Below are 22260 nucleotides of genomic sequence, written 5' to 3'. Positions count from 1 at the left end.
TTATTTCCTCTCAGGAAGGTGGTAGAACAGAAGAGGAAAATAATAGCTCTGATGCTACGTGGGCTATGTGCCATGCATTCTTATTCTTACTATTAAGGCTATAGTGCAGGTTTAAGGTATAATGTAACTTTGTGAGCTTAAATATCTTTATAGGGCCAACAAAGGACTCTGCTTTTCAGCCTCGAGATGAACACCAGCGTGGGGGAGAGAAGCCTGTGAGAAGCCGGATGGAAGCTGTGAAAAGGTGGATGGAACACGAGCATCAGTTAACATGAGAGCGTGCACTTTAATTTCACTTAGAAGGGTAGAGGTGAAGGATTTCACCCCCATCCTTGTCTTCTCTGAACAAGGACCTGCAGGATTTGATTTTGCACTATGATACTGTTATTCTATTCTACCTATGTCCATCTGACACGCTACTGAGAAACCAGTAGTACCAGCACGAGTGAGGTGTTTATTTTGGGCACACTGTATCCAGCAGCTAGCTACATGAGGGGTTACAGGGCAGAAAAGCCCCAAAAGCCCACAAAACCAAAACCACCTTCTGCTATTCAAATAACAACTACAAGAAGACTGAAAGCATATAGGCTGTAAGTAATTCTTGAGGAACTTCTGTTATTAAACCAGTGTCCTCAAGCGTTGCTTAGATGAGACCATGCACATTTATGTTTATACAGCAAACTGGTCCAACTGCTGCTTGGACAGCTGGAACAGCATTAGTCCTTGCTCCCTTTACATGGCCCATTCAGACTTGTTACGCACTTTATCACAAAACTAGTGTACCCATTTCCTTAAAGTTTAAATCACTTTGTTTTTCCTCCTTCTAGGTTTTCAATACAAACAAGGCAAGTACATAGAATTTTTTCAGTTCTTTTTTTTTCAAGCTCACTACAACTGCCAGTAGTTAAATTTAGAACAAACAAACCCACCTGTCCACATTTTTATGTAGTATCTTATTCCAGGATGTGCATAGATAGTATGCAGCAGATAGAATGAAGCCCCGTAGTATGCACATATGCCCAGTTCACATGGCCACAGTCCAGCGTTGGACTCTTCGCAGCTGTAAGGCACCTTACCCTCTCACATCACTGACATCTAGTCATCACACCTAACAGCTCAACAGCATTCACACCCACTGCCTATCTAACGCTCCCAATGACCTTGAGGTAGATGCCATTAGTCCCATTTTATAGATGGAGAAACTGAGGCAGTAGCATTAATGGCTTGTCTAAAACCACAGCAGTGGTGCCAGAATTAGAATTTGAGGGTTTCTCTTCCAATCTTATAGGTGTGTGGTTCGGTTGTATCCAAGGTATCAAAATCATGGCAACAAGAAGCCATGCTCCAGAATAATAAGTCTTCTTTATTATTGTTATTATTTCTACAGACTCCAAATCAGATATGCTAGCAGCAGTTTTTGCTTTATACCAAGAAATGAGATATTCCAGATGAAACACAGAATTAAGAAATGGTGGAGAGAATAAGACAAAAAGCCAACCAGTGATCAATTCTGTTTAATACTAGGAAAGCCAAAGAGAAAGACACTCTTCAGACCAAAAAGTATTAAAACAAACAAACAAACAAACAAACCAAAACAAAAAAAAACCCAAGACTTATTTTGGAAATGCTTTAAGATGACATTATCATTATGTTGGTTTTATTTCAGATTTCACAAAAGAAACAAGTTATAAGACTAAAACCAGTTAACCCAGCCACTATCAACAGAGGGTGGTATGAGCAAAAGACACTAGGTCAGAACCCGCACTGAAGAGCCACCTGTTCCTGTCACTGAACGCTCCGTTCTAACAGGTACTTCACCCAGGATGCGGAGGGAGAGAACTGAGGTTTTACAGCAGTTCAAGAGGCACAATAGCTCCTCCTAGTTGGTGCTTTGCTGCTACCCAGGTCTCCTCTGTATCATAAGTGTAGCAAGGATTTACTGATTTCAGAAAGGACAGATCAAGCATAGCAAATGCAAGAAATTTTTAAACTGGATTTTATGCAAATTTCCTTTAAAAAGGTACTATATCTTAAAATCATACCATCAAACTGATTACTTAGCTAACTTATGTGGGATCTCTGGTCTCATTACTGAGAGGAAAATGAATACACAAGCCTCGCACTAAAGAAATATACAAGGGCTTTGGGTAGATGCTTGTATGTTTGCCTGAGATTTGGTTATGGGAGAGCAGGGGTAAGAGGATTTGATCAGTTATTGTTGAAGAATTCTATTTCCCCCAATTCCAAATGTCTGGTTGGGTGTTGAGACTATAGGTGGGAGGGAATAAGGTAAAGCAATAGCCTTAATACTTTGCTAAGGTTCTGATACAGCAGAGCGCAGAACCTTGCACAAATATAACCAAAGTACCTGCCTAGGGACACCTTTGACTGTGTTCATCACACCCACGTTAAGGCTGTTCAATACACAGTGGCAGCTGTCAAACCATCCATCCTTCCACCATCTCTCCTCAAAAGAGCGGATGATGGCAAGAACCCTCCCTTCTACCTTCTCCTTTCTGACCAGGGCCAGATAGTGGAAGAGAAAAAAACAAACCCCCCAAATAAACCAGACTGTACCAAGGATGCACTTTGGTTTAACAAATAGGCAACTTCCTCTTGTAGAATAAACTTTCCCATCCAAAAAGGAATGTTTCTTTTCTCCTGTAACCCACGATAAATTAAAACCAAGTAAGAAGTCTCTGGTTTGACATAATAAATACGTAGAATATATCAAATTAAAAAAATATAGTTACAAAAGCCTCAATGGAATTATCTTTCTGATCTAACTACAGACAGATTCTTCACAGACAAAAGGTATCTCCGAAATCAGCTGCAGCTCCCCTCCCTGCTCACTGGGCTTGGTGAACAAGTGCTATCACATATCCTTTGGAATACTGTTAAGACAAAATAATATAGAGCACAAGAAACCTACTCCTAATTTTGTTTTCCATACTGCTAAGGGTGTAGGAAGCGACCATCAGTGGAGAACCCTCACAGCAGTGCACAGTGACAGAGTCACAGCACTAGAGAAATGCGGACAGGGATACTAGGGGAAAACAAAGCACAGAAAGGGAAGGAGAAGAGAGAACCCATAAAAGTTGGGAAAGGAAAAGATGAGCAAGAAAGAGAGAGAAAAAGACCAATCAAGTTCAGCTGGACTTCTCAGTTCTGGCAGCAGAGCAGATGAGATGTCAAACAACAGGAAAAGTTCCTTTGGGTCTGTCATAACAAGGAATGTTGTTGGCATTTTCTTCACCATTCACAGTAAGCAAGCAGAAGTTAACCCTCTCTGACACTGACACGAGGCTCTGCCAGTGAGCTGTGGATGATCCCGATAATTGATTCAACGCCATCTCCCTCCAATAAGGTGCGGTGATCCCCTTCAATAATATGGACAGATACCTTCCCGTCGCATACCTGCACAGTTACAAAAAAGAAGAAGTTTACATTCACAATTTACAAGCAGCCGGTCACCCAGCTGTTTGGGGTTTGCCAGTCTTCTAAGTTACTCACAGTTTATACCACTGTCTCTATCAAACTCAGTTGAAAACAGCACCAGTTTTACCCTGACACATTTTCATAGATCAACTGCAAGGCATTGTTTAGAACCAATGTTTTAAAGCGTGATAGTCTGACAGCCTGGCAGGTGATTCACTCGAATAAAAGCTAGGCAGGAAGCCAACCAGCCCCACACTAGTAGAACAATTTACCTACAATATCAAAGAATGAAAGATAAATTAGCTACGTCCACACCCTTAAGAAAACTCCTCCACCTGATATTTCTCCCACCATCACAAATCTTCCCTTTAAGGTCAATATGTAACTTCCATAATAAACACATTAGCTTGGAATTGACAATGAATGTAAATTAGAAGTCTGAAGGGATAGGAGATGCAAGAAGCAGGACGCTAATTCTGAAAATCACTTATTTTCCTCTGGTACCTGTACCATAATGTAAGACACTTAACCCTTTTACATGAACAAGAGCTAAAGAGCTGTGACCTTATCTAGACCACAGGCCAAAACCCTAAATTTTTTAGGCCCACATACTACTGAGTGGTCCACAAAAAGTAACTAAGAAAAAGCCACCTTTACTGTCCGAAAGCTGACATTTGCTCTTCAAAAGTCTGCTCTCATGTAGTAGACAAACTTTAGGGGTCCACAGTGAAAGAAGGAGACTAAAAGTTACTTCTGTCAAGTTACTCTCTTTTAGCATCTTTATTATCTAAAGTCTATCTAGAGAGCTGCAAGAATTAGCTATATGAAACACTTACCTAACACAGAGGCTAGACCTTGCGGCTCTCACTACCCTGAGAAAATGCCCAGAACCAATCAACCCATTTGTTTTTGAGGACTTTTAAGTCTTGCTAGACCACAACATTATTATTTCTTTCAGGTTGGTTTAATCCCTTCTCCCTCAGTAAGGATGATTTTCTATGCTTTTCTTTTGCTTCCCCAAATATCAAGAGAACCTCAACAGTCACCAGTGGGCCTCAGACTGACCTCCGAGAGTCTGTAGTCTCCACCCAGACCTTCTTCATACTCATTGTGAGACTTTGCCCGCATCAGTGTCACATTCCCATGATACTTGGACTCCGGTATATACTTATCAGCAGCCTTCAGTTTATGGTAAAAGGAAGCAGCGGCAAAGCTGAGTGCTTCACGATTGATGTTTGTATGAATCTGAGTTATCAGGTCTGCAGCAGCATTCACACGAGCCTCCAGATCTTTCAGGGGCAGAAGAACCTCCAGCAGCTGGAAATATTAACATTGTTTTCCCCATTAGTCTCATTATCTGAGAAGCCATGTCTGTTGAAAAAAACCACCACCACACCCCTTGCATGCAACATAAAGAGATTAAAATAAAAAAGAAACGTTACCTTATTGTATTCAATGCCTGTAAATTGCTGAACAAAGGCACACAATGCTTCAGTCTCCAATGCAGCCTCATTTCCTTGGGTCAGCTTGGCTCTGTAGCTCTGGAAAAAAGAATAAAATGCAAACAAGAGAGGGATTTGCCTGATTTTGAATGTTAGATAAAAACAATTACAGAACAAAGGGCTTTGAACTAGCAAAAAGGAAGAGGGGAGGAAGAAAGAAAAAACACAGACTGAAGCTTGGGGTGGGGAGGCAGATCCCTTGAAGACAGATGAGAAAGTAAATCCACAGATGGCAACTGCCGGGAGCTTAGTATCCTCTAGAAAGTACAATGAAAATGGAAAGGAAAGCTTAAGCAAGGTTTCCTAGCACCCCTGTATGAAGTTCTTGTCTTCCAGGCTCCAGGATCTTCCAGAAGGCATACTAATACTATGATTTACCACAGCAAGTGCAATGTTTGCGTCCCAGGTCTCAGCAGCTAATGAAGACTACTGCCCCTATGGTTCCACCCTTCAGCCATCCTTAGGCATCCACTATCTACAGCTGTCTCCCAGCTCCTCTGTCAAAGCAAGCCTGTCAGCTTTCCAGATGGCTCAGATCTCAAACAGCAAGCTCCAAGAACATGAGCCTGATGACACAGCGTGGGCCCCAGACAGAAGATTTTCTTTCTATCTCTTACCTGAGTGTACGCCGCTACAAAGGAATGAGACCCATCAAAGAGGAAAAGACTGTTGAGTGCATGGGAAGCATTTTGTTGCGCTTGCAGTTGGGAGCACATTTCAAAGGCTACACAGGCACCGAAAGAGTATCCAGCAATGCAGTAAGGTCCTTCAGGCTGTATCTGCTTCAGACAGTCAATGTAATAGGCGGCCAGGCTCTGTATGCTGTCCAGGGGAGCAGCTAGAACATGGAAGCAAGTTAGAAACAGACTCCAGGGAAAACACACTGGCAGACAATTACATTTTCAGGAGCTCAGAAACACTGTTGGAAACATCTATGTTATTTTGAAGGTTAAGTTTCTATATTATGGCTAGCAACTTACAATTTGGACAAGGAATAGTAATATTCCTGCTTTCCAAAGACAGGCAGGACAGCATTCCTCATTTTTCTCCTGCATGCTTATTTGCTGGCAGGGACTGAATTCAACACCCACAATTGTTTAATTTCCCCATACATAAGCTCTTCAGCCTAACCTAGTACTTCTCTTGTTATCTGGGGATGTTTGACATGACCCTATGCAGATTATAGGTAGTGATGCTTGATCCTCCGAGTTTAGCAGTCTAGAAACAAAGCTCTCTCTATAAGGCAACTGAAATTCAGAAAGTTACATTTACAAGTTGAAGATGCTGAAGAACTGAGATAATACCTTTTGTGCACTGTAGCCCATAGCAGGGCATATGAAGTTTGGAGGCAAGAGTGTAGAAAACTGCAATGGATCCTTCAATGGGGTGAACAAGGAAAAGAGGGCGCTCTGTGCTCTTAACATCATTGAGACGGGTGATTGTTGGCCCTTCTGGGTTCACCAACAAGTTGTTCAAATCTAGTTTTGGAGGTTCACCTGGGCCTGTCTTCATCAGTTGGGATGGCTTCAGCTCTTTGAAGGGAAGCACACCAGACAAACACAATTAAATTCAGGATCAGTCTTGGTCACATGGCTATAGTCCTAAGGGACAATCTCAAGGCAGCTCTGGATTAGCCCACTGGCTCACTAAATCGTCACAGCACAGACACAGGGATCTTCCTGTTGTCAGTTGTTCTGCAGCAACCACATATGCTGCTAGTTTACAGTAAGCACAACATTAGGTTGTTTATTCCTGAGACAGGGAAAAGGTCTCAAATGATATCCTGCCTGCAGCTGCATGACAGTACTCAGGCAGGCGGATACCAGCCAGGCAAGAAAGCAGCTTTCGTGCTCATTCTTACACCGTGTCCCCAGAACTGATGGGCCCGACCCAATGGTCCATGCACTTCAGTGACATGTCTGTCATTTGAAAGCCTTTCAGCTATAACCTTATTTCATGATTTGTTAAGAGGTTTATGTCACTACAGATGAAAGCAACAGATTGGGAGCTTAATCGTTTGGACTCAACCCTGATCCAAACACTATACCCTCTGCTGTCCCAGGTGTGGAAGAAAGTTCACGCAGTTTGTTGATTGTAAGAAGTCGAATTTCTCTCATGGTCATAACAATGTCATAGTCTCTTTCCAGGGTCTGGCGCACCTCCACGCCCATCAAGGAATCCAAGCCCAAGTCAGCCAAGGAACTCTCAGCATTCAGACTACTCACGTCACGGACACCTGAGAAAAAAAACAGCACACTAAATAAAGGCCACTTTCTTTTCAGCTCTAGGTCTCTCTAGCAGTCTTCTCAGCCTCCTTCTTTCTAAAACCTCAATAAACGACAGCTAGAGACTCACCTTTCAGGATCATCTAATGCTTTCAGAAGTCACCTCTTCTACAAGCCACATCTGGTCATATGGGATCTAGTCTTTAGAGCAGACATTGAGTGTGCATGGCTTTATGAACAGTGTCACTTCGGCTCTAGATGACGTTCTGAACAGTCAGCTAGGGGAATTTCACATTCTTGAGGCTCTAACTGAAACTGCAGTCCTAGACCTAACACATGAATCCTCAGCTACAATATGAGAATGAGATGGAAGAGTTAGTGTCAATGACAGTTGATTGCAACACTTGACATCCATCACATTGGAGGAGGTGATTCTTCTTGTCTTCGTTCCCCCTTCCCCTTCAATTTTGACACTGTTCAAGTCTCTCACCCTTTCCTTACCCATAAAAGACTTCTCATCTTGCATCTACAGCTCTTCCTCCCCTCTTCCATTTTGTGCTGCCCCATGTTACCCCCTTTCCCACTATTAGGCTTCTGACTAGCTTCTCCCCTGGTTGTCTTCACATGCTCTCTCCTAACCCTACAGCTGCTGCAATTTCCCAGACACTTTCCCCTGACTAGCAAAAGCCACGTTTGTTCTTGGAGGTCATATTTGCTATCAGTTACTGCACATAATTCCTTAAGTAATACTCAGGAGATTGTCTTTAATTTATCAGTACCTCTTTTGGTAGAAAACAAAGGATCAGTACACACTTCAGTCTGCAAGAGCGACAGCTGACGTGGGACATAGAGTTAACACAGATAATTCACTTTCAACACAAGAACAGGGGCACAATAGTAAAATGAAGCAGGTTCAAAACAGACAGGAGGACATGGTGCTCCTTGTAATGCACAGCTAAGCTACAGTTACTAGACATTCACATGTGACAGACAGTGCTGGTAAGAGAATACATGACCAGTTAGTCACTAAGTACATTAAAGCTACTCTTTGTTGCACAGGGACATCCTGAAGTGAACATTTGGAAGCTGGAATAGTACTCAAAGTCATATATTTGCTCTGTTACATGCTGTCCCAGAATTCTGGTCTTGGGGGCTGTTTCTGTTGATTGCCTATTTGGAGAAAAGGCACCAGTCCACTCTAAACAAAACCCGAGACACTGAAGTATGCATGTGCATGTATGTAAACACACTAAGGAAGAAAAGCCTACACTGAAGAAGCAAATTATTAGAGAGAAGGAACAGCATAAAGGAAAAGAGATATAATCCCCACAACACCGCACACACACCACAGAGGAAATCAGGAGACGCTGAAGAGAGCACCTACAGCAGCACCACTGCTTTTCAAAAGCATTGAGATGGTAGACACTGCCCAGCAATGCCTGTCTGAGAGCACTTACCCAGGATGTGAGCAACAGCTTCTACAAGATCTGGTTGACTGCCTCCTTCATTTTTCACAGAGACCTTTTCTGCTAGGACAAAGCTGGACATGACAGGATGAGGTTGATTCAGGAAGATGTCAAGCACTTCCAGGCATGAGCTGATTTGCTGGGGAATGGTTCCCCCAACCACAACCTCTCTGTTTCCCATTGTCTTCAGAAGGATACCCACGTCACCAATGGCTCCCCATTGGATTGCCAGGCCTGGAGGAGAGATCAGAAGAACAAAAACACTAGGCAACTACTTAAGGCACATGGCAGCAACAAAAGGGAGTTAAAAAACAGTCAAGCAGAGGCTTGCATTTCCTTTGCACTGTTAAATGGTCAGCGTTCACACACACATGAATGACTCAGAGTAACAGAAGAGGAAACAGCCTTCAACATTCATTATCATTCCAGACAAATGCACAAATTTCTGGTGAGCTGGTTCTCCTCTGGATGTTTGGCGAGATAGACTATTCTGTGCAATGAGTGAAGTCATCTTACCTGGCAGTCCATCATGATGTCGCTGCTCACAGATACGCTCCATGGTTGAATTGGCAAAGCCATAATTACTTTGCCCAGCATTTCCTCTTCCACAGCTTACAGAGGAGAAAACAACAAAATAGTCCAGGTCTGGACACTTCTGACGAGTCACCCTTGGGGCAGAGCAGGAGAGAGAAATCCCATCAGAAAAACCTGCTAATTATGTGTTACCATGGAAGGCTAGTTCAAGACTAGAACAACTAAGTTTAATCAGCTCTCTGACCATAAAAGCAGTTAATATTTGCCCCTTCTGCAGACACTTACCGATCCAAATGAAGGGTGCCTGAATACTTGGGCTTGTTGACCTCCCAGAAAAATTCTGGGGTCTGATTTTCAATCATGCCATCTCTAAGGACCTTTGGGGGGCAGGGGCGGAAAGAGAGGAGAGGAAACAAAAAAGGTGCAGTTTCAGTATCTTCAGTTTCTCCGTCTGCATTTGCCACATGGTTTGAGATATGAGAGCATATTACCACACAATGTATTTTTGTAACTTTACAGTACAGACATATCCTCAATGTCCTGAAATATGACAAGGACAACATGGCTTTTGGTACATCTGCTTTTTTCAGTACTGCCACTGCAGCCTTCAAGTGGCAAGTTCTGAATAGGATTTTCCTTGTCTCTGGGGGTCTTGGGCAACATTTGTCTTATCCCAGAACTGAACTTGTTTTCCAGGTCAAGGAGTCAGATCCACAAGCCCTTAGTCACCAGCTAAAGCCAAAGCAAAGTGTCCGTTGAAGCACAGAGAGACAATCTAAAACCGTATGAAGCCTGACCGCCCTCTGTAAAAAAAGCCACCTGAATGGCTGCTGTCTCTTACAAGTCCTAAGCACTTTCGTGACTTACCACAGCCAAATTAAAGATGCCTCCAACTGGGCCCAGCTGCAAAGCTTCTTCTATCAATAGCTCTGTTCCTTCTAGTGTTCCAATATCACTGGTAGATACCAACACTTGGATTCCCAGCGCCTTCCACTCTCTAACACGTTTAGCCTGGTAGCCTACAAAAAGTAAAGGTGAACAGTGCCTGGAATGAAGCGTTCAAACTATAAGGCTCTGGTTAACCCGCTTCTTAGACTTTTCTGACTAGCTAGGGACTGAATAGCTGATTGATTCCCAATTCAGCTAAAAGAGCTAAAGTGGACAAAACTTGAAAAGTAGATACAAATCACTTGAGTTTCAGAAATATTCAAAATAGATGAAAGAGGAGAAAAGAGCCAGGAGAATGCAAAGGGGCCAGGAAAGGAAGAAAAAGTACAACAGTGAAGGAAAATTAACACAAATTTGGGCAGAGACAGAAAAGAACGGCTAAATTAGAGCAAGCCGACAGATTACAGTAGCACAGCCAGAACTTGAGAAGTAGAAGTATTAGATCTACGTGTTTGCACAACTGGTGCAATTATGAACTTGTCAATAGAAAGAAGAAATCTGTAGAGACAGAAGTTTTGTTATGACTGAATTTGTATGAGGAAACACTGAAGACTACTGCTGATAAGAAATCTCATCTCAATGCCACAATTGTGATCAAACTAATGGCTTAAAACTGAGTAAAAATGCTCACTGATATCATCAGACAGCAGGGCACATCCTTACAGACAAGCTATCTGGAGGAGCAAGAGCAAGCATCCACACACATAACTTCAGTGACAGAAACAGTCTCTTTAGCAAGGAGTTTACAGGCCTTTCCTTGTGGCATGTGAGCCACCATATTACAGCCACTGGACAAGTCGGTGAGGTAGCTAGATACAGACTTTGTAGAGGGGATGAAGGCGAAAGCAAGGCTGCAGAAACCCTGGCTAAGGCAGAAAATGGGCTGACAGAACCAGGAAGCATTAAAAAAAAAAGAAAGAAAGAAGTAGTTGGAAAAGAGGTCAAGTTCAAAGATACTTTCTCCTTTAGAATAAAGGGGACATCAGCTATTTGAAGTGAGAGAATATATCCATGAGAGGGAAGAAAATAGATTAAGACATTATTATTTGCTGATATGACACTTAAAAATGGAGAGAAACTACAAACTGAGGTATGTTCAAAGGCAGTCACATTCCATGTTCCTTTTTGGGTTTTACTTACCAGTTCGTATGCCAGAACGAGATGTCAGTATAAGCTTCTGTGCCCCTCTCTCAACTAGCCATTGTGCCAACTCAAGCCCAAATCCTCCTAGGCCTCCTGTGATGATGTACGACTTGGTAGGTGGACAGGAGGTTCGAGAGATGGCAGAGATTTTAACCACCTCAGACCTTACAGGATATTCCTTTTCCTCTTCTTGGACCTTTCCCCAGGAAAAAAGAAGAAAAAAAAAAGTAGTTAGGATCAGATACACAATGCATTTTTTAATCTTTCCATGATACGCTCCTCCAGTCGATGGGAATGAACCTTCTAGAATCAGAGTGACAGACTTGAAAGTTACATACATTACAACGTCAGCAGCAAAAACAATAACCCCCCGCTGTCCTAGTTATAAACAACTTGAACTGGATTAATATATCCAATAAAGTCACCTACAGAGGATGACAGATGCAGCAGATAATTGAAGTCGTTATCTCATTACCTTGATCATAACTTTGCCAATATGTTTTCCTTGTGCCATGAACCTGAAAGCAGCTTCTACCTCTTCTTTGCTGAAGACTGTACTTCTCAGAGGCTTCACCACACCATCTTTTATGCCTTTCTTCAACAGCTCTGATACTACTTCCCACTCTTGGTTTCCCTCCTCAAAGATTGCATCTAGTAGGATTCCATGAAATGCCACATTCTTGAGGAAGAGAGCCATTCCTAGAAAAATCAACTTGGTTATCACCCAGTGCTGCTGGTTTTTCAAAACAGAGCCTACCATCTGCTCCAGAAACATTTCTGAGTAGGTCAGTAGTGTAAGACTGAGGAGTAAAGCAGTCATTAGTTGCTAGAACTCTACATTTTTCAAAGTCATTCTTGCATATACTCTCTAAATGCTATATTAATTAGCTTGTTCTCTTACAAGCAGACCAGTTTAACAGAAAGTCCACTCAGAAAAACTGTGTGTCAAGAGGACAAGTGATAACATGGACAGTCCCATATTAAAAAGGACATTTTGTGTCTAGTGACAGCTGAGCTAGAGTCACAGAGGAGGTAAAAATCCCAGGTAAAACCTGTCCACCTCTGCAGGAAATTCTCTTTTGAAGTTTTCCATCATGCTATGCTCTCTGCAGGTTTTGTGAAGGGGGAATGTGGAGAAGGAGGTGCTGAGCTCTTCTCCCTAGTATCCAGTGGCAGGACACGCGGAAATGACTCAAAGCTGCATCAGGGAGGTTCAGACTCGATATTAAGAAACAGTTCTTTATCAGGCGGGTGGTCAACACTGGAACGGACTTCCTAGAAAGGTGGTTGATGCACAGTGCCTGTCAGAGTTTACGAGGCATTTGGAAAATGCCCTTAAATAATACGCCTTAAATTTTGGTCAGCCCTGAAGTGGTCAGGCAGTTGGATGAGGTGATCACTGCAGGTCCCTTCCAACTGGAACTATCATATTCTATTCAAAATGGTGCAGATATTTAGTGAAACAACAAATTGAAATTCTTTCAAGATCATGTTCTCCATAGTTATCTGAAAGATTCCCATCACTTTCACTCTACAAATGACCAAGTTTACCCAGAACAGAGGGCAAACCTGCAGCTTGAACTTCATTTGTTAAGTTTCATAGCACACTCATCTATTACAAATGGATATGTTACACCCTCAAAAGTTTGCAAGTCAAGTCCAACAGATCTACTAAATCTACAGGCAGAGTGGTAAACAGTGCAATGTGAAATAAATGCTGCTTCTTACTACCTTCCTATCCAATCACTTTGTGGGCAACAGGTCCTATGCTGATTTTAAAGGAAGATTTTGAGGAAGATATTTTAATTAATTTGCATGTTTTATGCAGGCTTCCAGAAAAACGCTGAGTGCCATGGTTCTCCAAGAAGGTATTTGTTGAAGAGATCACATAAATTGTTAGTGATAGAAGCAAAACAAGTATTCCAGCTAAGAGCTTTTCTAAATTTGAAGTCCGTGTTAAGATAGTATATAGGTTGTACTATCATGTTTGCTTAAATCTAATGAGATGGATTTCCCAATGCCCCGTCTTACCAAGCTGACTGTTGTTAGACAGATCAAATTTGCCTATTTCCAAAAAGCGCCCATGTCGAGCAAGACAACGCAAACTGGCTTGGAGCTTCTCTTCTGCCAAGGAATTTAACACAAGGTTGACACCTGCAATGAAAGGAGAAGCAACTGTTTAATAAACTCAACTCTGCTGCCGTCCTAACCCTGTTTTCTAGTGACTCATTTTGTCTTTAGAAAGTGCAACTGCATAATGTGGCATTGCTGAAAAAGAAACAAAAAAAAAATTCCTTGATCTTACCTTTTCCACCGGTAACTCGCAGTATGTGCTGTTCAAAGGTGGTGTTCCGGGAGCTGGCAAAGCTATCAGCATCTAGCTGCGGGAACCTTGCTTGGAGATACTCGCGTTTCTCAGCCGAGCCTGAAGCAGAAGACAAGCTGAATGATGCCAGTAATCTTACGTTAGTTTTTTTTTTTTAATGAAACAGCCCATTTTCACCTGCACATCTTTTCCCAAGGACTGTAAGTGTGAGCAGCCATCAAGCACTTGCTTCAAAGCTCTCAGGCTCTCAAGGTGTCAAGCTTCAGGAGGCTGTCTAATTGTTACTGTTCATTTATGACACAGACCAAGGACCCAAACCAGACCAAGCCTTACAATGGATAGATATTCTTTGATCACATTTCTGAATTTAAAGTGAAGAAGCTTTGATCATCTTCTGTACTTTTGATTATATAGTGTACAGAGGTAGATAAATTCATCTGTGCTGTGGAAGTTTCAAGCGTATAGACAGCAGCTGTATTTACCATGTATCCTGTTCTCAGTCTAGAAACTAGATCAGTGTCACAGGAGAGCATACCGGGGGGAGGACACAGATATGTATTTTTATATGTAACACATGCATACACAATTTCCTCTCTATTTGTTTTATGTGCTTCTTTTTTCTCCATATAACATTGGACCCTCAGTACTCACCTACAGTAGCAAAGACACGGCAGCCCATGCTCAGGGCAATGGCAATGGCTGCTTGGCCCACACCTCCCGAGCCAGAGTGAATAAGGATACTCTCACCCTTCTTCATACCACCTCGAACTACTAAAGCATAATAAGCAGTGGCATAAACCACAGGTACTGAAGCTGCTTCTTCCAGAGTCCTATGAAGCAAAGTGAAAGAGATCCTTAGCCTTGGAAAAGATTACTAGATTCTACCAATGAAATCTGCTTTTCTGCAATGGAATGGTTAAACTGCCAAGATAGACCAGAAAGTATAAATGGTTCTCAGTCATACAGCAGACTAGCACAGCTGCCAAGCACGGTCCAGCATTTCATCCTTCTAGAAAAATTATTGGAGTTACTAACTAGTAACATAACCAGTGTATACTGAAACACAGGGAGCTAAGAGCCCAAGAGAGACAAGAACCTTCTGAAGCCACTGTACAAAAAAAAGCCAAAACAAAAAACAACACCCAACCAAAAACACACACAACAACAGGTTCACTGCAGGAGCTGAGCACTGAGTCAAAACCTACAGCTGCTCAGGAGACTATAGCTCTGCTATAATTTCCCACAAGGGAATCTACCCACTGTCCTCTGGTCTGAACCGGGCTGCCATCAGCTGCAGGCAGGAAGGCAAAGAACCACACTCAATCCGGAAACAGAAGCTGACCTACCAGTCTTCAGGCACCTCCCACAGAAACCTCTTGTCACAGTCTACCACGGTGGCCAACCCCTTCGCTGGCAGCAGCCCCATCACCCTTCGTCCAGCCAGGTCCCGGCCCGAGAACTCCATGCCCAGCATGCACTGCTGCAAAGCCCAATTACCTGCAGGAATGCAAACATCTTTTACAAAGGAAATTTCTCTTCTGAAATCCCTTGGTCAAGAATTTACTACAGCAGTAGTCCCTGACAGCTGAAATCCCAGAGACAGAAAAAGTGCTGTCATTTGTCTGCTATGCACACAGATCATAAGTCACCATAGTTACTTTCTTGCTCTTAAGAACTCTTTTCAAAAGTAGGCTTTCTTGCTAAATAAAAACTGATATACACTTTAAGTACCGCATAACTAACATTAAAGAGATTATGCAAATAAATTCTAGAACAGTAATATATAAATACATTTTCTTCTAGTGCAATTCTAACTCACCAGGGATGGCATCTGGAGAAAGCTTTCCTGTGGCCAGCATAATGTCCCGGAAGTTGAGTGATGCATAATAGACTTTGCAGAGTTGAACGTTGGGATTAGTTGCATGGAAGTGTCGAAGCGGGGAGACAATCCAGTGAAGAGACGAGAGGTCTCCACGAGTCAACACATTTACATAGGCATATTCTGTCAGCTCCTGGGGTTGTGCTGCAGAAGAAGGAACAATAAGAACTTCACACACACTAACGCAGGCACACACTTTCCAGAGTGAGGAAATTCCTTGTGTAATTGCTACCTCCTCCTCTATTTGCTCTCCAGAAAGCCCTTTTATACTCTGAAATTCTACCCATACCCAAAATAGCTCATGCCCCTTCCTGGCACCAGAGCATGCTACTGTTTACTCTGAGCTGAGCAGAAGAATTCCAAGTGATCCATTAGAAACAACAACAACAGAAATAATAAATCATTCTAGGAACAATAGCTACTCATTTCCTCTGCAAAGTCCATTCAGACTCAAGGCCTTGCAAGTGATCCTCAGACCTCAAAGGAATTACCTTGCTGCAATGTGAGATGCCTGAAGGACCCCCACTTTCCATCACGATACACATTCATCACCAGGTCCTTCTGAACAATCTTCTGCATTTCCAGGGAAGAAGGACTCGTGGATGGGACATCTGATGAAGGGTTCAAGTTGGAAATGAACACACACCTAGAAGCCAAGAGTTGTCATTTTGTTTTGTTTTGCTATAAGCCTGAGAAGCAGCTAATACAAAACCATCTCCCACCGACTCAAGGGCATGCTTATGTACCTGATTCTGTGGCCTTCTGCTTCAAGGCGGAGGCAGTTCACCATTCCCACAATTCCCGAGTTCCCACAACTGGTAGCAGTCAACCACACAGGCTGCTCTGATGGGTCAGCCAAGATCTCCTACAGGACAAACCCCAAAGTGTTTTACTAGGAACCGCAGAGAGGAAACAGCCCTCGTATCCTTAAGGCAGAGATTAATAACTTCTATTTTATGAAAAGTAACTGAACACACACACACTTTTAACACTGCTAAATATCTCATTTTGAAAGTGTAGCTACTTGGAAATTCAGGTATCTAGGACACAGCAATTCTCACCTTTAAAGATTCAACCCACTTAAAATGGGTCTCATCTATTGGCAGAAAAACAGGTGTTTTGGCAGGGGCTTGCCGGCGACACAGGAAAATAACAGAGCCAAAGAATGATTTCTTCATGGCAACAAGATTCAGTGAGGCTTTGCTGAATAAGCCCTCCCACTGTGCCTGTCAAATCAGTTAGAACAACAGTTAATGGGAAAGTCAGAAGTCAATTAAAAATACACATCACATCTATACTTCATGTTGAGTCTCCTCAAAGACAGCTTTATTAGGAATAACAGGCACTGTTCACCTCTTTCCTGCTTTTGCTAGAAATCTTGGCATCTGTTCTGTATTGTCTCAGTACTAATACATATTTGACTAACATAAAAATATTTTATGTATGTCTAGACCATTCCTTCCTCCCTAAAAGATCCTTAGCAGTAGCACGAGATCTTGAAGCACTTGCTACTGAACGAGACTTGCCACACTACCGCGTGTGCAAAAAACACAGGGGTGATCACGCTTTCAAATTCCACAGGGAATTTAATTCCAGCAGTAAGGCACACCTCCAGAATAACTAATTGTCCTGGCCAGTGTTTTCATACAGATTATATAGATATACAAATGACAATTAATAATTTTCAATGCATTAAGGCTTTCCTGACTCAACTCGCAGTTTACTCTCCCAACCTAAAATGTGGAAATTCACAACTCTTCTGAGGAAGTGTTTATTGCATATTCCTGCAGAGGGGCTCAGAGCCATGTGAGTGATGCCTACTCAACGTTCATCACAAGAGCATCTGCAGGCAGCAGACTCCAGACTACCCACCGAGAACGTATTTGTCCTCCAGGAGGCTCACCTCGCTCAGGAAGCTGTGTTTCTGCTGTAGATCTGGACTTGTAAGGAAACTGACAATTTCTCCAAGAGTTTCTCCTTGAAGAAGGGTGTGTAGCAAAACAAAACCTCCTTCTTTTGCTGCAGCTGCCAAATTAGAGAGAATTTCAGTGGTGTTTCCTAGAACACTTGTTGAGCAGTTGTATACCACCAGGTCAGCATTAGTCAGATTTCCAGAGGGAAGGCTAGATGGATCCCACTGGCTAGCAACAACTCCAGCATCTTGTAGCTTTGTTTCATTAGCTGAAAGAGTATCCAGGATGCGGTCAGTGGCAATGTAGTCTACCTGCAACAGGGGCTGAGTATTCAGAATACTTTTGACCCGAGAGAACAGATGTCCACTTCCTGCCAGCGCCTGTGAGAAAAGAAGGGGAAGGAAAAGGGGAAACAAGGCTGAAACATGACTGATATCCAGAATTATAACTGGAACAATAGAAATATGAGATCAGGTTACTGGAAGGCCTGGTAGCACCAGCTATGGTCCCATCCTGGGCTTCCAACTAACCTCTACGATCTTCATCCTATGACTGGTCACATTCTCCAATGCCACATCCAGGCAAGTCTTCAACTCTGAAGAATCTAGTAATCCATTGAGAAGAGGGTCATCCTGGAGGTGCATCTTCTCTTGAGTCACTATCTGTTCCAGCTCAGAATGAAGGTTTCCGTTCAGTTCCAGACGGCAGATTTCAGCCAGGATATGCTGAAGGCCCTTCTGTATGGGCGAGGGCTCTGCAGCAGCCACTGCAGTTTCTAGTCCAGGGATGATTAATTTGACCCCATGCACTGCCACCTTAGCCTGTAAATTCTGGATCAGACCTACAGAATAGAAGGGGAGATGAAAGAAAGAGTTAGATTCTTCCAAAGATTTTTCTTCTTTGCCCCCATTTGCTATGCCAGCTGATGGGCACCACCAATTACAGCGTCCGGTATCGTTAGCCCAGCCACAGAGATACAGTGCGTGCTCCTGTACACCCACACGACTGTGCATAGTGCAGTAGTTGCAGCCCTCAAACAAGTAGGTTTTGTGGCAAAACAGTCTAAACCACCAAAATTACCTGTGGCAAGACTGACTGAAAAAAGGCAACTAACAGAAAACATCTGAGTCATTTAGGGAGTTGTGGAGAGAAATCGTAAATTTCTGCAGATACTGAAAGACTTTTTGCTTTATAACCAGACGGCAAATAGCTTATCACCACCAAGATCAGAAACAACATTACAAAAAAACGAAGTCTCCCTACAGCATATGTAAAAAACCTTGGGGACAGTGTTTGCACACTGGAAAAAAACAAATACCACAACAAAAACAAACAACAAAACAAAAAACAAACCAACCAAAACAAGAACAGAACAAACAAAAACAACTAAACCAAAAACAAAAAAACCCCAACAAAACAAAGCAAACACCAAATCAAGGAAGGAGCTGAAGCTTCCTGCAAAGACCAACACTCTATTTCTTGGATGTTCTGAAGCAGTATAAATGGCTTCTCTTGGACATTTTTGCCAGGCTGGAAGATTCCCCTAGAGTGACAAAACCAATCCCACTCTACCTTTGCAATGCTCCAGATAGGCGTGAAGATGGGCACTGGAAGACAAACAGTTACTCTCAGTATAGGGCACAAAGCAGAATCTTTCCAGGGTGGGAGGGATCCGTTCCTGTTGTCGTCGTGGTGCCACAGAAGCATGAAGACCATTGATGTGAACACCTCCTGCTTTAAGGCTATCAAGACAGCGGTCCACAACAACATCAAAAGCTGAAAGACAGGGAAGTAACATAAGCTTGCATCAAATACTACAAGTATTTTATTCAAGGTGATCAGATGAATGGTGCTATGTTACCAAAGCTGCAGAATAGCAGCTTCTGTTATAGGGCCGCAGAATAGCTTGGAGGCTAAGAGGGGCCCCCAAATCCATCCTTCTTCTTAGGAAGTCACACATTCACCCACAGAGCAGCAAAAGCAACTAGCAAAAGCTCAAGCACGAGACACATTACCTTCTATACTGTCCTGGTATTGGCACACCTGTTCTTTATGCAGCACTGGGTCAATACACACGGAGCGAATCCTGGTGGGCAAGCGCAGACTGCGCCCCGTCTCCGCTAAGATTATCATGTGTAGCAGGGTGTCAAGGAAGGTCACCCAGTTCCCATTCCACAGGACCTTCCCTGTGCTTGCTGCAGAAGAGGAAGACCACTGTGATTTTGTCATTCAGCAGATAACAGAAGTCACTGCTTATCCAATGCAAATGCTGTGTGAACCCAGCTTCCCCTGTAAACTCCAACAGTCAGATCTCCACTGAGATAACGGCTTTCCCAGTGCTCTGTCAGAACACTTGGTTGTTCTCCATTATCACACAAATTTATTTATTACCACAAAAAAACATAGCCACATGGACCATTAATATAAATGGAATTAAAATATCAAATATCCAGCATTACAATAACCATGCTCATCATTCTTCTATAAAAAGTAAGTTTACCTTCACTGTTGCATTCTAGAACGCCCTGGAAAGTTGGTCCATAATTATATCCACGCAGATGAAGCTCTTGGTAAATGTCTTCTTTCAAGAGGCTGGACTTGAAGTTCATGTCTACCTGAGTCTGAAAGTCAACTGGCTGGTTATGGAAGTTCTTCAGAGCAGTGTTTTCTAGGAGAGAGATCTTCCCTGATGGGCACAATAGCAAGAATAAGAATCAGTGTCCATAAATAGTGGATTTTAGTAGGACAGTGCATACACTTACACTTCCTTCACTTACCACTCACAGCCAGATTCCCATTCCCTGACACCTCAAAGCAGTGGGAAGCAGGCATGAGTCTTACTTCCAGCTGTACTGATCCTGTAAGAAACATTGAGGAAGACAGGACTGTGAGGTCATTCATCGCTACCATCCTTGAGCAGATCTTTCTTTTTCACCATCTCCAGACTCACTGCACACAACATGGAATAAAGATGACCATATCATGTGTATGAATTCACTTCTTTGTTCAGTCATGTTGCACTTTTCTTTATATTCTTTCTCACTTTCCCCTTGCATTTCTTTCCTCCCACTCCCTTCATCTTCATTTCACAGGTTTGCAGTTGTACCAGCAGTCCTCACTCACCCTTTTTGGGAAGGATCGTTGCTTGATGAATTGTGACTTCTTCAAACATGACAGCCATTTGCTCCATAGCCATGCCAAGAGACCGTGCCAGTGTTCGCCAAGCCAGTACTAGGTACCCAGTTGCTGGGTACAGGACTCTGCCATCAATGCAGTGACCAACCAAGTAGTGGTCAGGAGAGTCAGGACTCACATCTGTCAAAGAACAGAATAAATAAAAAAATAAAAAACCACAAAACACAACAAACCACCACCACAAAAAACCACACCACAAACAGCCTAGGAAAGAGGTCTCTTCCCCTCGATATCTGAAAGATGTTCTAATGGTTTCCCTAACTATCCTGCTCTTGCATACACACAGCTCTTAAAACTACCATGAGTCTGAATCAGGATAGTTTCCTGCTCTGTTCATATTTTTCATCCAGTCTTTTCCAATCTAAACCAAACGTTAAGCTTCAGAAGATAACTTGAAGGATGATGCTTTGAGCATCCTTTTACCTGGTTTTACAAAAGAAATGCAGAGGTAAAGCAGGAAAGAGACAAACAAACAGAAAAGTCCAATGTGCAAACACACCAATATTGTAGACTGAAGCAGATGCAGAGCCTTTGGAACCTGATGGAAAGTCTTCAGCTTTTGGAACATCCCAGTCCTGGCTGTGGTCCCACTTGATGTATGGAGAAATAAGGGGTGTTCCCACTGGGACAGGGTATTCCACAAGAGGGAACAAGTTATTTCCAAGAACATTTATCCTAGGAAGATAAAAAGAATCAAGACAATGCATGGGGAGAAAGTGGGAGGAAAAAAAAAAAGGAAAAAATTCACCATAATACTTAGAGGTCAGACAGTAATTGGTCTTGAGCTCCATATCCAATATTTCTTCAGGAGTACCATGAACACTTACTGCAGTCAGATTTGTAATTCTAACATTCTACAAGATGTAAAGTTTATTTCCAATAGCTAGTTCCAGGCTCCTAGATCTCTAGAATGGGACTTCTCCTCTTTAAAAGGCACCTTCCCAGCCCAAGCAGTCCCTAACTCAAGGCAACATGTTGTAAGCGAGCAGATTAAATACAGAAAGCACCGATGTGAACCCTATCTTTTTTTTTAGGTTTGTTGAAGGACTATTTCAATCCCTGTGAAGATATGCATGCTAGAGAAGAGACGAATTCTCTCCCAACTGATATCCCACTCACCCTCCTCCCTTAGTTTCCTTACCCGGTTAAATGAATCTTTCCAATCTGTGTTAGGTAGAATTCCAAATTATTTTTATGCTCTTTCTTCATCAAAGGTAGAATGGTGCAAGTTGGTTTCAAAGTTCTCCTCAAGATAGCCTGGTCAAGTAGAGTCCATAAATTACTGGTGGAAGGCATTACTTACTACTTTGTCTCCAAATTTTTCTCTATAGATCTCAATCACTTCTGTTTCTGTGGTAGGTACTAGAATGTATACCATTTTAACAGATAAGAGGAAGAGCAGCACAAAACCCTTCCACAGTAGCCCAAGAAGTTGCACATCCAGGAAAGCAGAACCTACATTATATTCACGAAATTCTGCCAAAACACGAATCTCCCTTTCCCAAGTAGATTGTCAAGTAAAATCAAAAGCTGCACTTCAAAACCACAAAATCACCCTCTCATGCACACACCCCAACTCCCCCAGCTACAACAACGTGAATGTCTGCATGGGAAGTGGAAGAGTGTTAGGATTTTTTTTTTAATATATATTAACATGCACCCCCCACAGTGCCCCCCAAAACGTCCACACC

General features: G+C 42.6%; 1 protein-coding gene across 1 annotated transcript in view; it reads right to left on the bottom strand.

Annotated features, from left to right (window-relative positions):
* Positions 1 to 1625: 1625 nt before the first annotated feature.
* Positions 1626 to 22260, bottom strand: part of FASN (fatty acid synthase) — a 37488-nt gene continuing 16853 nt past the window's right edge. Inside the window, exons 15-43 of the mRNA XM_082066879.1 lie at positions 21711 to 21826; positions 21069 to 21244; positions 20498 to 20689; positions 20152 to 20232; positions 19875 to 20060; positions 19390 to 19569; positions 18947 to 19150; positions 17905 to 18215; positions 17365 to 17754; positions 16523 to 16687; positions 16208 to 16326; positions 15953 to 16107; positions 15402 to 15605; positions 14929 to 15079; positions 14234 to 14412; positions 13562 to 13681; positions 13288 to 13410; positions 11732 to 11955; positions 11254 to 11452; positions 10033 to 10184; positions 9451 to 9542; positions 9148 to 9299; positions 8623 to 8865; positions 6988 to 7176; positions 6245 to 6472; positions 5558 to 5778; positions 4881 to 4979; positions 4504 to 4755; positions 1626 to 3417 (exon numbers count right to left, since the gene is read on the bottom strand). Coding sequence (XP_081923005.1) covers positions 3280 to 3417; positions 4504 to 4755; positions 4881 to 4979; positions 5558 to 5778; positions 6245 to 6472; positions 6988 to 7176; positions 8623 to 8865; positions 9148 to 9299; positions 9451 to 9542; positions 10033 to 10184; positions 11254 to 11452; positions 11732 to 11955; positions 13288 to 13410; positions 13562 to 13681; positions 14234 to 14412; positions 14929 to 15079; positions 15402 to 15605; positions 15953 to 16107; positions 16208 to 16326; positions 16523 to 16687; positions 17365 to 17754; positions 17905 to 18215; positions 18947 to 19150; positions 19390 to 19569; positions 19875 to 20060; positions 20152 to 20232; positions 20498 to 20689; positions 21069 to 21244; positions 21711 to 21826 — 5241 coding nt within the window. The 3' untranslated portion in view covers positions 1626 to 3279. The remainder of the gene's footprint in view (positions 3418 to 4503; positions 4756 to 4880; positions 4980 to 5557; positions 5779 to 6244; positions 6473 to 6987; positions 7177 to 8622; positions 8866 to 9147; positions 9300 to 9450; positions 9543 to 10032; positions 10185 to 11253; positions 11453 to 11731; positions 11956 to 13287; positions 13411 to 13561; positions 13682 to 14233; positions 14413 to 14928; positions 15080 to 15401; positions 15606 to 15952; positions 16108 to 16207; positions 16327 to 16522; positions 16688 to 17364; positions 17755 to 17904; positions 18216 to 18946; positions 19151 to 19389; positions 19570 to 19874; positions 20061 to 20151; positions 20233 to 20497; positions 20690 to 21068; positions 21245 to 21710; positions 21827 to 22260) is intronic.

Source organism: Streptopelia decaocto (genome assembly GCF_964273445.1).
Source record: "Streptopelia decaocto genome assembly, chromosome: 16".
Classification (NCBI taxonomy): domain Eukaryota; kingdom Metazoa; phylum Chordata; class Aves; order Columbiformes; family Columbidae; genus Streptopelia; species Streptopelia decaocto.
The sequence above is the reverse complement of the archived record's forward strand: the minus strand, read 5'-3'. Positions and strand labels throughout refer to the sequence as shown.